Source organism: Leucopleurus acutus (genome assembly GCF_964270905.1).
Source record: "Leucopleurus acutus genome assembly, chromosome: 1".
Taxonomy (NCBI): Eukaryota; Metazoa; Chordata; class Mammalia; order Artiodactyla; family Delphinidae; genus Leucopleurus; species Leucopleurus acutus.
The window spans coordinates 78,549,171-78,561,711 of record NC_139142.1 but is presented as its reverse complement, the minus strand read 5'-3'; the positions used below and the strand labels follow the sequence as shown (position 1 = coordinate 78,561,711).

Below are 12,541 nucleotides of genomic sequence, written 5' to 3'. Positions count from 1 at the left end.
AAGCTTTTAGATAAAGTTGAATTGCATGGAAAAAGCCCATGAACCATTGTGGCTTTTTCATAGGCTTTTCACAGCCCCTCAAAAGGTTTTTACATAATATAGTTTTATATAAAATAAAATGGGAATGAAGACATTACAGAGATTAGGATAGAGATTTTCAAATTGTATTGAAATTGTATTGGGTCTAGATACTAGCATTTATTCAAAGAAAGAGAAGATTATGCCTTTGGACTGGCTGCATTTACCAGTTAAATAGCTACTGTTTAAAAATTGAAAATAAAATGAATATGTAAGATGGCTTTTAAAATTACTGAGGTGTGTTATATATTCATGTACTCTAAAGTGGTTCCATATAGTAGAATCATTTGAGAGCAAATATATTGGTATATTAGCATCTTTCTTTAGTTGAGTTTAAAAATATAATTGGGGCTTCCCTGGTGGCACAGTGGTTGAGAGTCCGCCTGCCGATGCAGGGGACAACGGGTTCGTGCCCCGGTCCAGGAAGATCCCACATGCCGCGGAGTGGCTGGGCCCGTGAGCCATGGCCACAGGGCCTGCACGTCCGGAGCCTCTGCTCCGCAACAGGAGAGGCCACAACAGTGAGAGAGGCCCGCATACTGAAAAAAAAAAAAAAATAAATAATATATATATATATATATATATAAAATTGGATACTTGTTGATAAAACAAGTAAATTAAACTGAGAAGTTATTTATTTTGTCTAAGCTTTGTGTTAAATTTTAACTCAGACATTGACTTTATTATGTAAAATATTTCTCTCTAAAGCACTTAAAGCATAAATCCAATGATAAATATATTTTATTGATAGTAATCTGACCCTGACTTTCCATTCTCAATTATGAAGGATCTGCAGTGTCAGAATTCTCTGTGCATATCATCTAGTTAGAAAATACCAAAACCAAAATACATGAGGTAAAGATTAACATCTTTGGGCTTCATAATTATAGATAAACTAACAGGTTGGTTTTTTTTTTTATGTTAAACTGATCTGTTTCTCCAGATGCTTGTTTTAAAATTATCTTAATAATTGTCTTATTCCATTTAGAGAAATTAAATATCATACAGATTGTACATACAATGCTAAGATGTTTCTAAATGGAGAAACGTGAAAAAATGTGTAAGTGTAATAAAATTAAATATTCAATCATCCATTATATTTATAAAAAGTTACAAAGAGTTTTCATTTGCATATAGTCTAATATTTATGGAAACATCAGTGTTTTAGGCAGTAAAAAGTTTCTTGAGAAAAGTTCCATATCTGAGTGTATTCTAGGGTAGGATGAATAATCTTCCTATCGCATCGCTGACTAATATCATCCCACGTGTAATAGTATACCAATTTAGAAGAGATCTCGGAGATCAGGGTGGCTTCAGGCCATTGATTTCTCAAGGACAGGAGCTTGAATTGCTAGGAGTCTCTGGATCTTATCCAAGGAAATATTTTATAAAAACAATTTGAAATGCACGTCTTATGGGCAGTGATCGTGAGGTCCCCAATGACTTGTCACTTTCTAATGAACAGAAAAATGGAAGCAAAGACAGATTGCACTTGCACAGGGTAACCAGCATCAGGAGAAAGTCATTACCAACTACAGTAGAACATGTTAGCCTGACCCAAATATGTATCATTTACAGTGTTGATTTAAAGTAGAAAGATTCATTCAGAACAATATGTACATTATTGTATGGAATCTAGACAAGCAGTTTCATTATTAAAACTTAGACATTTTTTGGAAAAGAATTATAGTCTATTTAAATAGTATCATCTCATGAGATAAGAACTCCTAAATCATTGTTTATGCGAAGATGCCTACCAAAATCACCAGACATAACCTCTGATAAATTTACAATGTGTCAAAATTGTTTATTTCTCAGTTCCCACATTTCCTTGGTTTTACACGTCCATTGGAATCATCTATTGATGTGTGTATGTGAAATATCCTTACTGATTGGCCTGCCCTGTGTGAAAGATCTAAATTGTCAGACCATGACTCGTAACAGCATCTCATCCTCACCAAACATGGTGCAGACCGTATTACCAAACTATAATGACTCATACATGCAGCTTATTTCATTATTAACTCTGAGAAAAAAATGTAACTTTTATTTTAGCTATTTTATAGTTTTACAGTAATCTCCTAGTGAAATGATCTATAATGTGTTTCAGAAAAATATTTGAAAATCTTCCTTAAAGTTTTAAATTTCTATTTATTCTAATTGTTTTAGCTCCATAGAATTTTCAGTGCTTATCCTAGGAATAAATAAATTGAAAATATTTCTATGAATACACAAAAATCTTGAAATAATTTTACCAGGGTGTACTTCTGTGATGAATACAGATTCATGTGGAAAAAATGTGCCCAATGTGACTTATGTTTACATATTTTACTGACTGTCTTATCTAAAGGCAAGCCAAATTACTTTACTGCTACATCATGGAATGCAGCCATCTTTGAAATGAGATATTACAGCTATTTCTCTACTTTAACAGTTCAGAACTGGGGCATGATGATTTTGCAATGAAGTAAAAGGCTGTAAGGAAAATGGGAAGATTGTTGGCTTGATCTTTCATTGCCCACCTGTATAAAATCACATGCTGTTAAATTCCTTTTCATGCCTTTTAGATAGGCATTTATTTACTCCCAAACCCTTATAGAGAACACAAAACATAAATTCTTAGGCTCAATCATGAGAGACTTTTTAAATGATTTTAATGATGTGTAGCCTGATGCTAAGTGCTAAGGTGATATGTATGTGCTAAGTGCTAAGGTGATATGTATGTGCTATGTGACCAGTATATATGAGAATCAAGGAATTGGAAGGGCGGCTAAAAAATGACTTCCTGCCATGCTGGCCTTGTACATTCTTGCTTTGAGTTTTCCAAATTTCCACCCCAAACCATGGCAGTAATAGATGAATATATGAAGGAAAAGTATGAAAGAGCTGTGCTGGAAAGCATTATAAACATCTCTGTGAATTAAGAATGAATAGACATACAAAATAATTCAGAAATGAAGCTGTGGGGCTGTAATACAGAGGGTCAGGAAATAAGCAAAAGCAACTGGGAGATCACAGTCCTGTGGGGAAACAGACTGAAAGTGCCCCCTCTGAGGGAGAACCTCAAAGAGATAAAAATAAAACATCCATTAAAGAAAAAGCAGTCAATTAGAAAAATAAATCACTCAAAATGAAATAGCAGCAGTATGATGTGAAAAGTAAACAATTAGAAATTTGGGTGAAACACAGAGTCATTTAAAAAACAAAATAGTGGGCAGAATAAACTCTAGATGAACCAAGTCAAAGACAGAATGAGTGAAGCAGAAAAAAATAATTCACCCAGAAGACAACATTGAAAGAGCAACTTAAAAATATGGAGGCTAGGGCTTCCCTGGTGGCGCAGTGGTTGAGAGTCCGCCTGCCGATGCAGGGGACACGGGTTCGTGCCCCGGTCCGGGAAGATCCCACATGCCGCGGAGCGGCTGGGCCCGTGAGCCATGGCCGCTGAGCCTGCGCGTCTGGGGCCTGTGCTCCGCAATGGGAGAGGCCACAACAGTGAGAAGCCTGCGTACTGCAAAAAAAAAAAAAAAAAAAAAAAAATACGGAGGATAGATAGGTAGGAAAATAGCAATATTTGTGTAATAGATGTTTCGGAAAAAAATAGAAGGCAGAAAAACAGTATTTACAGATATAATGGCTGAAAACTTAGGTTCGAAGAAAGATGAGTTTTGGAATTGAAAGTGCATAGTAGGTTCAGTGCAGTGTAAATAAAAATAGATACCTTGTGTTAAAATTATAGAATGTCATAGGTAAACGGAAAATTGTACTGTCTAGCACAGAGAAAATGAAGATTCCTTATATGGGAACCACTGTTTGACAGCATAAATCTCATTAAGAACAACTAAAGCCTGAAGAAGTAATAATATATTACAACTAACCTGTTATGTGGTGGAGATAGAAAAATAGGACATTATCAGACAGGTAAAAACTAGGAGAGTTTGCCACTCACAGATCTTCAGTGAAAAAATAAAGAATGGACTTAAGTCAGAAATAAATTGAATTCCAGGAGTAATGAATGACAAACAATGGTGAGCACAGACACTGTAAAATGTGTTCATAAGCTTACATTTTCTTGCCCAAAATGATGGAACTAAAATTTAACACAGTGATAACAACTTAAATGGTAAAACTTATTTAGTGTCTAGTTAAAAACATGCTAACTTGTTTTGGTCAAAAAGTTGCTAAATGGAATTCCCTGGCGGTCCAGTGGTCAGGCCGCTGGGCTTTCATTGCTGAGGGTGTGGGTTCAATCCCTGGTGGGGGAACGAAGATCTTGTAAGCCGCACGGCGTGGCTAAAGAAAAAAGAAAGATGCTAAACATAAATTCTTAGATTAAAAACATTAAAAAATAAATTCTTAGATTTATATTATAAGGTTCATAAATTCTTAGATATTTAATACTTTAGACTTAAATACTGTGGTTTTGAATGAATGTTAAAAATTACAAGTGATTAGTGGAAGAGTAGAAATTCAGTCTACAGCTTTCTTTTTTTTATTTTTCAGATTAACATGCATTTATTCACTAAATATTTCTTGAAAGCTTACACTTGAAAGTGTTCCAGGCACTGTACTAAGATGAGACCAATGAAAAGGATCACATTTTTAAAAAAGTTTTTATTGGAGTATAGTTGCTTTACAATGTTGTATTAGTTTCTGCTGTACAGCAAAGTGAATCAGCTATACGTATACATATATCCCCTCTTTTTTGGATTTCCTTCTCCTTTAGGTCACCACAGAGCACTGAGTAGAGTTCCCTGTGCTGTACAGTAGGTTCTCATTATCTATTTTATACATAATATCAATAGTGTATGTATATTGGGAGATTGGGATTGACATATATCGTCTACAGCTTTCTAATCAGCAGAGAAAACAGACAAAATATCCTTTTTGATCCAGTATGAGGCAGAAAGGGGCAAAGGAAAAAATATATATATAAAGTTTAATGTAACAAAAAGTACACAATAAGGTGATGGAAACAGGTCCAGATAAAAAAGCAATTGTAAAATATAAAAAATTTAAAATCAGTTCTTTGAATTTGTATTTATAAGATAGGATAAAAAATTTCAAAACCCAGTTATATGTATATCAGAAAGACATTAACAAAAGAAAGCTGGTGTTGTAATGTTGATAAATAGAATATATGATAAAAGTCATATGTGGAGATGAAAAGCTCACTACTTCTTGATAAAGGAATAATCCTCCCAAGAAGTTTTAGAAATTATGAATTTGTGTCCATAACAACACACCTCTCAAATGTATAAAACAAAACTTTCAATTATAAGAAATTATTAAAACCAAAATCATAATGGGAGGTTTTAACCACCCCTTTATTTGAAACTGATGGTTCATGGAAACCAAATATTAGTAAGGTCATAGAAATATGAACAACAGAATTAACAAGATCATAATTTTATATGTTTAGGTATAAAATCTTACTTTGCTTTCAGCAAATCCACTTTCCAAGTACAAATGGGGCATTTATAAAATTTAATCATTTATAAGTCACAAACGAGCTTCACCAAATTTTGAAGAATTATCATATAAAGACTACAGTCTTGACCATATGCAATTAAGTTAGAAGACAACAAAAAGTAGTGAAAGTAAACAAACATGTTTTGACACTTACAAGAGTGTCAAAAATGGATGGACCAGAGCCATAGTAATTACTATAAGTAAATCTCATTAACAATGTGAACTGAAAAAAATAAGTAAAAAGTTATCATTCGTGTTAAAATTTGATATACATGAACAATAATAAATACTGTTTTGGATATGTACATTTGTAGTAAAATTATAAAAGCATAGTTGGGAAATAACATACCAACTTCAAAAGACTGAAGGCTAGGGAAAATAGATTGATTAAGGGTAGATACACTGTGAGATTCTATTATGTTGGTGGTGTTTAAAGAAAAGTTAGGGAGGAAATAGGGCAAGATGTTAATGCTTATTAAATCTGGGTGGTGATTACATAGATGCTTGTCTCAAATATTTTATTTACCTACTCATTTTAAACATTGAATTGCAAAGGTTGCAAGGGTTGACAGGAATAAAGGAACTGGACAAAGTCAACAATTAGTTCATCAAGTGTTTACCCAGCCAATTGAAATTTTGATTTTAATGAATGCATCTTGAGAATAAGATTGCTGTGAAAGGAGTCAAATAATCCATCTAGTGCTAGTAGTCTGAGTTGTTTCCTTTGGGATTAATGTAATTTAATATCAGTAGGAGAAGAATCCTTAATCTTTATCTGACTTCCCTTTTATTATTCTGTATGTGATTATAAGAAATACCATGTTACAAAGAAGGCATTTGACTAGAAAAAGAAAATTATTAATCAGTTTGTATAATTAATAAGCTGATTGGTTTAAACCAATAATCACTAAAAATAGCCTATTTAAATGAACCTAAGCCTAATACATGTATTATGGATGTAAATAGCTAAAATGAATTCATTCCTTTCATAGCTGACTTGTAGCATGTGATTTTTTTCCTGGCAGGTTAGTTTTGGAATGTGGGAAGAGTTCCTGTTGTCCACAGTAGTCTACCTATACCCCATCACCCACATAAACTCTGCTATTATATCATTTGAACATCTTTATCAGAGATTATGCAAATGCTGTTGGTACTATGATGATTTTTCAGAGTGTTTCTGTTTTTTCTTGGAAAACACTGTCACACAAGTGGTCATTGAAATGAGCTGTCATTTAATTTGGTAATAGTTATTTGTGTCCATATGCTACTAAGTGAATTAATTATATAGGCATACAGTTTACGACTCTTTTATTTTCTACTTTTATTCTCCAAATAAGAAGTTTGAAACAGATAAAATAGAAATGTCAGAAAATTCTCACTGTTGTCCATGAGTAAAAAATAATAATTAAAATACCAAGGATTTAAATTTCATATCTTTGAAATGATACTTTTTTTTTCCATCCTAATTACAATTCCTCAAAAATGAAAAAGGGATTGAAACAATGTGTCTGGTAATTGATGAAGTGCAATTGAAATGAATTGGAATGAAACTTATTTTTCAGGAGCAAGAAAACCAGTTACCCAAGGGCAATAGAAAAATAAATACTAGTATGGTACATTTTGCCTTAAAATACACATACACTAGTTTCCTAGGCAAGGAGGAGCCAAGGGAAGGGAAACGTGTCTTTAAACCTCCATTTTAATCGTTATCTAAAAAAAAATTTAACCTTTCTTGGCAGGTTTAGATCCAGATAAGCATCTTGGAAAAACCCTGGACCAAATGGAGCCTTATCTCTTAGAGGTAAGAATTTATACTATTTCTCAAAATATAGGCATCTAAAGCAGGAAAATAAATAATGCCGTGATATAATGATTATACAATCAATTTTTAGGAAAACTCAGATACATTGATGATACAGTTTTATGAAAAAAATTAAACCTCTAGTGGATATGAAAGTATGTTTAAAATTAATTACAAAAGTTATGTCAGCTCGTTGAGCTCACTGAAAGAGTAAGTAAACTATACCTAAAAGGAAATTGTTCTGTCAAGAAGTTTACTTTTGGGCTTCCCTGGTGGCGCAGTGGTTGAGGGTCGACCTGCTGATGCAGGGGACATGGGTTCGTGCCCCGGTCCGGGAAAATCCCACATGCCGCGGAACGGCTGGGCCCGTGAGGCATGGCTGCTGAGCTTGCGCATCCAGAGCCTGTGCTCCGCAAGGGGAGAGGCCACAACAGTGAGAGGCCCGCGTACCGCCAAAATAAATAAATAAATAAGTTTACTTTTATTAAAATCGACATTGTTAAGTACTATACAGTACCTGATAGTCTCCATCAGGTGCATTTCCATCAGAAATGTGAGTGGAAACTTCCTTTAGAGATTATCTAATCTAACCTCTTCTTTTTTACCAATTCGGAAATTAATTTGCAGAGTAGTAAATAAATTATCCCAAGGCTTCAAATTACAATTATTTAACCCTTATCATTGTTAAATCTTGAATGTGTTCTAAATATTAAAGAAAGGTTTTGTTATTTTTACTCTTTTCTATTAATTGTATTATATTTTATTAGAATTGGGGTCAAATGTTATGATTAGTATGACAATGCTAAATTAGCTAGAATAGTGTAATTATTAGAATTTTTTTAAATTTTACAATCATGGTAGAAAATCACCCTACTTCTGTGACAGAAGTGAACTCCTCTATTATCATTTTTCCCTCCCATGTTCTTCATCAAAATTGTCTCTGGACATTGTTAATACCATTGCTGTGATATGAACTGTTAGCAGGTGTACTCTTCACTAACTGTATAGATTTCACATCTTCTTTCAGACTTATTTGTATTTGATTATTTTATGGCTTATCAATATGTACCAAATGCTTAGAAATCCCTAAAATGCTAATTCCTTCTTTTATTAAGCATTATTAAGCATCTAATATGTGCCAGGGAAATAGTAATGATTAAAATTAAAATGCAATGCTTATATAATTGTGACGAATTATATTTGATTTCTAGATAATTTGGTGTCATTTATTTAAGTCTATCTGATGGACATGATTGCTTTCCATGCCCTTCTGATAGGACTCTTCTCACAGCAGTTTGTTCTGTGGCCAACATATCTATGTTCACATCTATTCACTACCATCAGACTAAATTTTGTTTCTGCAAAAACAATGTGTAGATAAATAATGAAATTAAATTTATGAGGGTGAAAGTAGAGAACTTCAGAAATGGGAGACTGGAGCTTTGGCAAAAGAGCTTTTGTAAGCTGCTTCTAAAATTTGAAGTGAGTTCTGGTTTCAAGCATGTAGGGATTCTTTGTAGAAAAGGTTAAGTAAAGTTTTAGGATTGCCATGATGTTGATTGTGAATTAACCTGTATGTTATCATATATGTTTAAACACAAAAATGCAGAAATTATTTTATTCAACTTCAGCAAGTTCCTCACATGACCTGGAAATCTTACATTTCATTAGAAAAATAATCTACCCATTCTCTATAATGGTAATTTTATTCCTTCTCCGCTCCTCAAATTTCAAATCCCTTCATATTTTCTCCTCACAACGAGAGGATGACTTGTTTCTTCCTTCACAGAAAAAATAGAAATCATCATCCTGGGAATCCCTCCACCTCTTAGCACCACTCCTTCTAACTGATGCGCACTTACACCTATCCTTGCTTGCTGTGATGGGGAGAAGTGTCCTTCATCCTGTCTATGGCTAATCCACTCTCTGTGCTCTAGATCCCATTAGCATCTGCCTTCTTAGAGACCTTGCAATCAACCCTCCCCCCCAGTATCTTCCTCCTCTCTCTCTTTATGGTCTCCTTCACATCACTGTTGAAACATTCCACCATCTGTCCCATCCTAAAGATTTCCTCCCTCTACTCTAGGTATTTCTCTAGCGACCTCTCTTTATTCTTTGCTTCAAAACCAAAAATTTCAGAAGTGTTATCTGTATTCATAGTACTTCTTCGCGTCTCAGACACCTCATATACCTAGCGTCTTACTTATTTTTCCACCTCTAAATGGGTACAGCTCTAATCAAGATCACCCATGATCTCCAGTTTTATCAAACCCAACAGACACTTCTCAGTCCTTATTTGACAGTTATAAACATTTCTTCTTGAAATGCTTATACCGGCACTCGTGATGCCACACTTTCCTAGGTTTTCTCCTTTGCTTCTGGACACTCTTAGTCTCTTTTGCTAGTTCCTATTCTCATCTCCATTTTCAGTCTACAGACTTCCTGGGTGATCTCAGTCACTCACATGACTTTCATTACTAGCTCTATTCTGATAACTCCCAAATATTTCTAGCCTAGATTTCTCTGCTAAATTCTAGTGCCCAAAGGCACTGCAAATTAAATCTCTCCAAACTTGATTGTGGGCTTTATATCTATCACTTTTTGCCATTCCCTTTGTCATCGCCTTAATTCAGCTGCCTGTCACTTCAAGCCTAGAGTATTACTGATACCTCCAAATTTGCCTCTATTTTCCATTTTATTTCTCAAAGAATTTATTTTGCTACTGCCTCAAGATCATTGTTCGAATATATTCTACTGTAATTGTGTCATTCACTTCAAAACTTTACATGAGTCCCCATTGCCTACAGGCTAAAATCCAAATTCTTTACACTCCTCTCCCTCACCTACTCTATCCAACCCATTAACATGATCTTGTCTATTCTATCTCCAGAATATATTCCAAATCCAAGCACTTCTCACTGCCTCTGCTCCTACCACCAGACCATAATCATCTCTTATCTGGAATACTCCATCAACCCCCAACTGGTCTGCTTACTTCTGTCATTGCCCTGTTATGATCCATTATTCATACAGATGCCAGAGTGATTTTTTTTAAGTGTAAATCAGATATATCATTATTTTGTTTAAAGTTTCAGTGGTTTTTCATTTCAATTAGAATAACATCCAAACTCCTGTGAGATCACAACCACTGAGACCCTGTATGATGAGCATTTTATCAATCTTTTGTCTCGTTTTCTCCCAGTCTAACTCACTCACTGAGCCATAGCCACATATGCCTCTTTTATTACTTAAGCACACTTTATTTACCCTTTTCCTCCTTAAGACTTTCCTCTGCTTGAGGGTTTTTTTCCCTCAGACCATCACATGGTTAATGCTTTCTCATAATGTGACAGCTCAAATGCTACTTTCTCAGTTCAAAAGCTCTCCCTGACTACCCCAGCTAAAGTAGGTCTCCTCAAATTATTTTATTTGTTTCTCTGTCTACATGTATATTTTCTGTTGCCTCTCCTCTTACTCCATTAGAATGTAAGCTCCAATAATATTATCAAGATTTTGGCAAAAACATGAGTTCTTTAGTTCTTTCATTCATTTGTTTGTTCTGTCTGTCGATTCATCGCTCTCATCTTTAAATTATTTAACATTTATTGAGGACCTGTTATGTGACAGATGCTGTGGTGAGCACTAAATATACATGACGAATTAAGTAAACAAGATCCTTGTTCTTGAGGAGTTTACAATCTGCTACTGCTGTTTTCAGACCTGAGAGGAAAACTGGGGACCTTGTTAAAAATGCCTATACTCTTTTTCCATTCCAAGAAATTTCAGTTCTGAAGGACCAGGAATTTGACCTTTAAATAAGCACAAGGTAATTTTGACATAATGATCAAATGTATAATCTTCTAGTTCCTCAATACCAACAACATACTTCAAGTCCTATCTTTCTAGATTTCTCTGAAAGAGTGTATGCTAGCAAACAGAATCCAACAGCACATTAAAAGGATCACACACCATGATCAAGTGGGGTTTATTTCAGGAATGCAAGGATTCTTCAATATACGCAAATCAATCAACGTGATACACCATATTAACAAATTGAAGGAGAGAAACCATATGATCATCTCAATAGATGCAGAGAAAGCTTTTGACAAAATTCAACACCCATTTATGATAAAAACCCTGCAGAAAGTAGGCATAGAGGGAAATTTCCTCAACATAATAAAGGCCGTATGTGACAAACCCACAGCCAACATCGTCCTCAATGGTGAAAAACTGAAACCGTTTCCACTAAGATCAGGAGCAAGACAAGGTTGCCCACTCTCACCACTCTTATTCAACATAGTTTTGGAAGTTTTAGCCACAGCCATCAGAGAAGAAAAGGAAATAAAAGGAATCCAAATTGGAAAAGAAGAAGTAAAGCTGTCACTGTGTGCAGATGACATAACACTATACTTAGAGAATCCGGAAGATGCTACCAGAAAACTACTAGAGCTAATCAATGAATTTGGTAAAGTAGCAGGATACGAAATCAATGCACAGAAATCTCTGGCATTCCTATACACTAATGATGAAAAATCTGAAAGTGAAATCAAGAAAACACTCCCATTTACCATTGCAACAAAACGAATAAAATATCTAGGAGTAAACCTACCTAAGGAGACAAAAGACCTGTATGCAGAAAATTATAAGACACTGATGAAAGAAATTAAAGATGATACAAATAGATGGAGAGATATACCATGTTCTTGGATTGGAAGAATCAACATTGTGAAAATGACTCTACTACCCAAAGCAATCTACAGATTTAATGCAATCCCTATCAAACTACCACTGATATTTTTCACAGAACTAGAACAAAAAATTTCACGATTTGTATGGAAACACAAAAGACCCCGAATAGCCAAAGCAATCTTGAGAATGAAAAACAGAGCTGGAGGAATCAGGCTCCCTGACTTTAGACTATACTACAAAGCTGCAGTAATCAAGACAGTATGGTACTGGCACAAAAACAGAAATATGGATAAATGGAACAGGATAGAAAGCCCAGAGATAAACCCATGCACATATGGTCACCTTATCTTAGATAAAGGAGGCAGGAATGTACAGTGGAGAAAGGACAGCCTCATCAATAAGTGGTGCTGGGAAAGCTGGACAGGTACATGTAAACGTATGAGATTAGATCACTCCCTAACACCATACACAAAAATAAGCTCAAAATGGATTAAAGACCTA

The 12,541-nt window shown here is 34.7% G+C and overlaps 1 protein-coding gene across 4 annotated transcripts in view; it reads left to right on the top strand.

Moving 5' to 3' along the window:
- DPH6 (diphthamine biosynthesis 6) overlaps positions 1–12,541 on the top strand; it is a gene marked incomplete at its 5' end in the record, with an annotated part of 217,059 nt that overhangs the window by 131,968 nt on the left and 72,550 nt on the right. For all 4 annotated transcript variants that reach the window (XR_014326080.1, XR_014326081.1, XR_014326082.1 and 1 more), the window contains one exon: positions 7,290–7,351. Coding sequence is in view for 1 of the 4 variants with exons in the window: in XM_082835618.1 (XP_082691744.1) it covers positions 7,290–7,351 (62 nt within the window). The remainder of the gene's footprint in view (positions 1–7,289; positions 7,352–12,541) is intronic.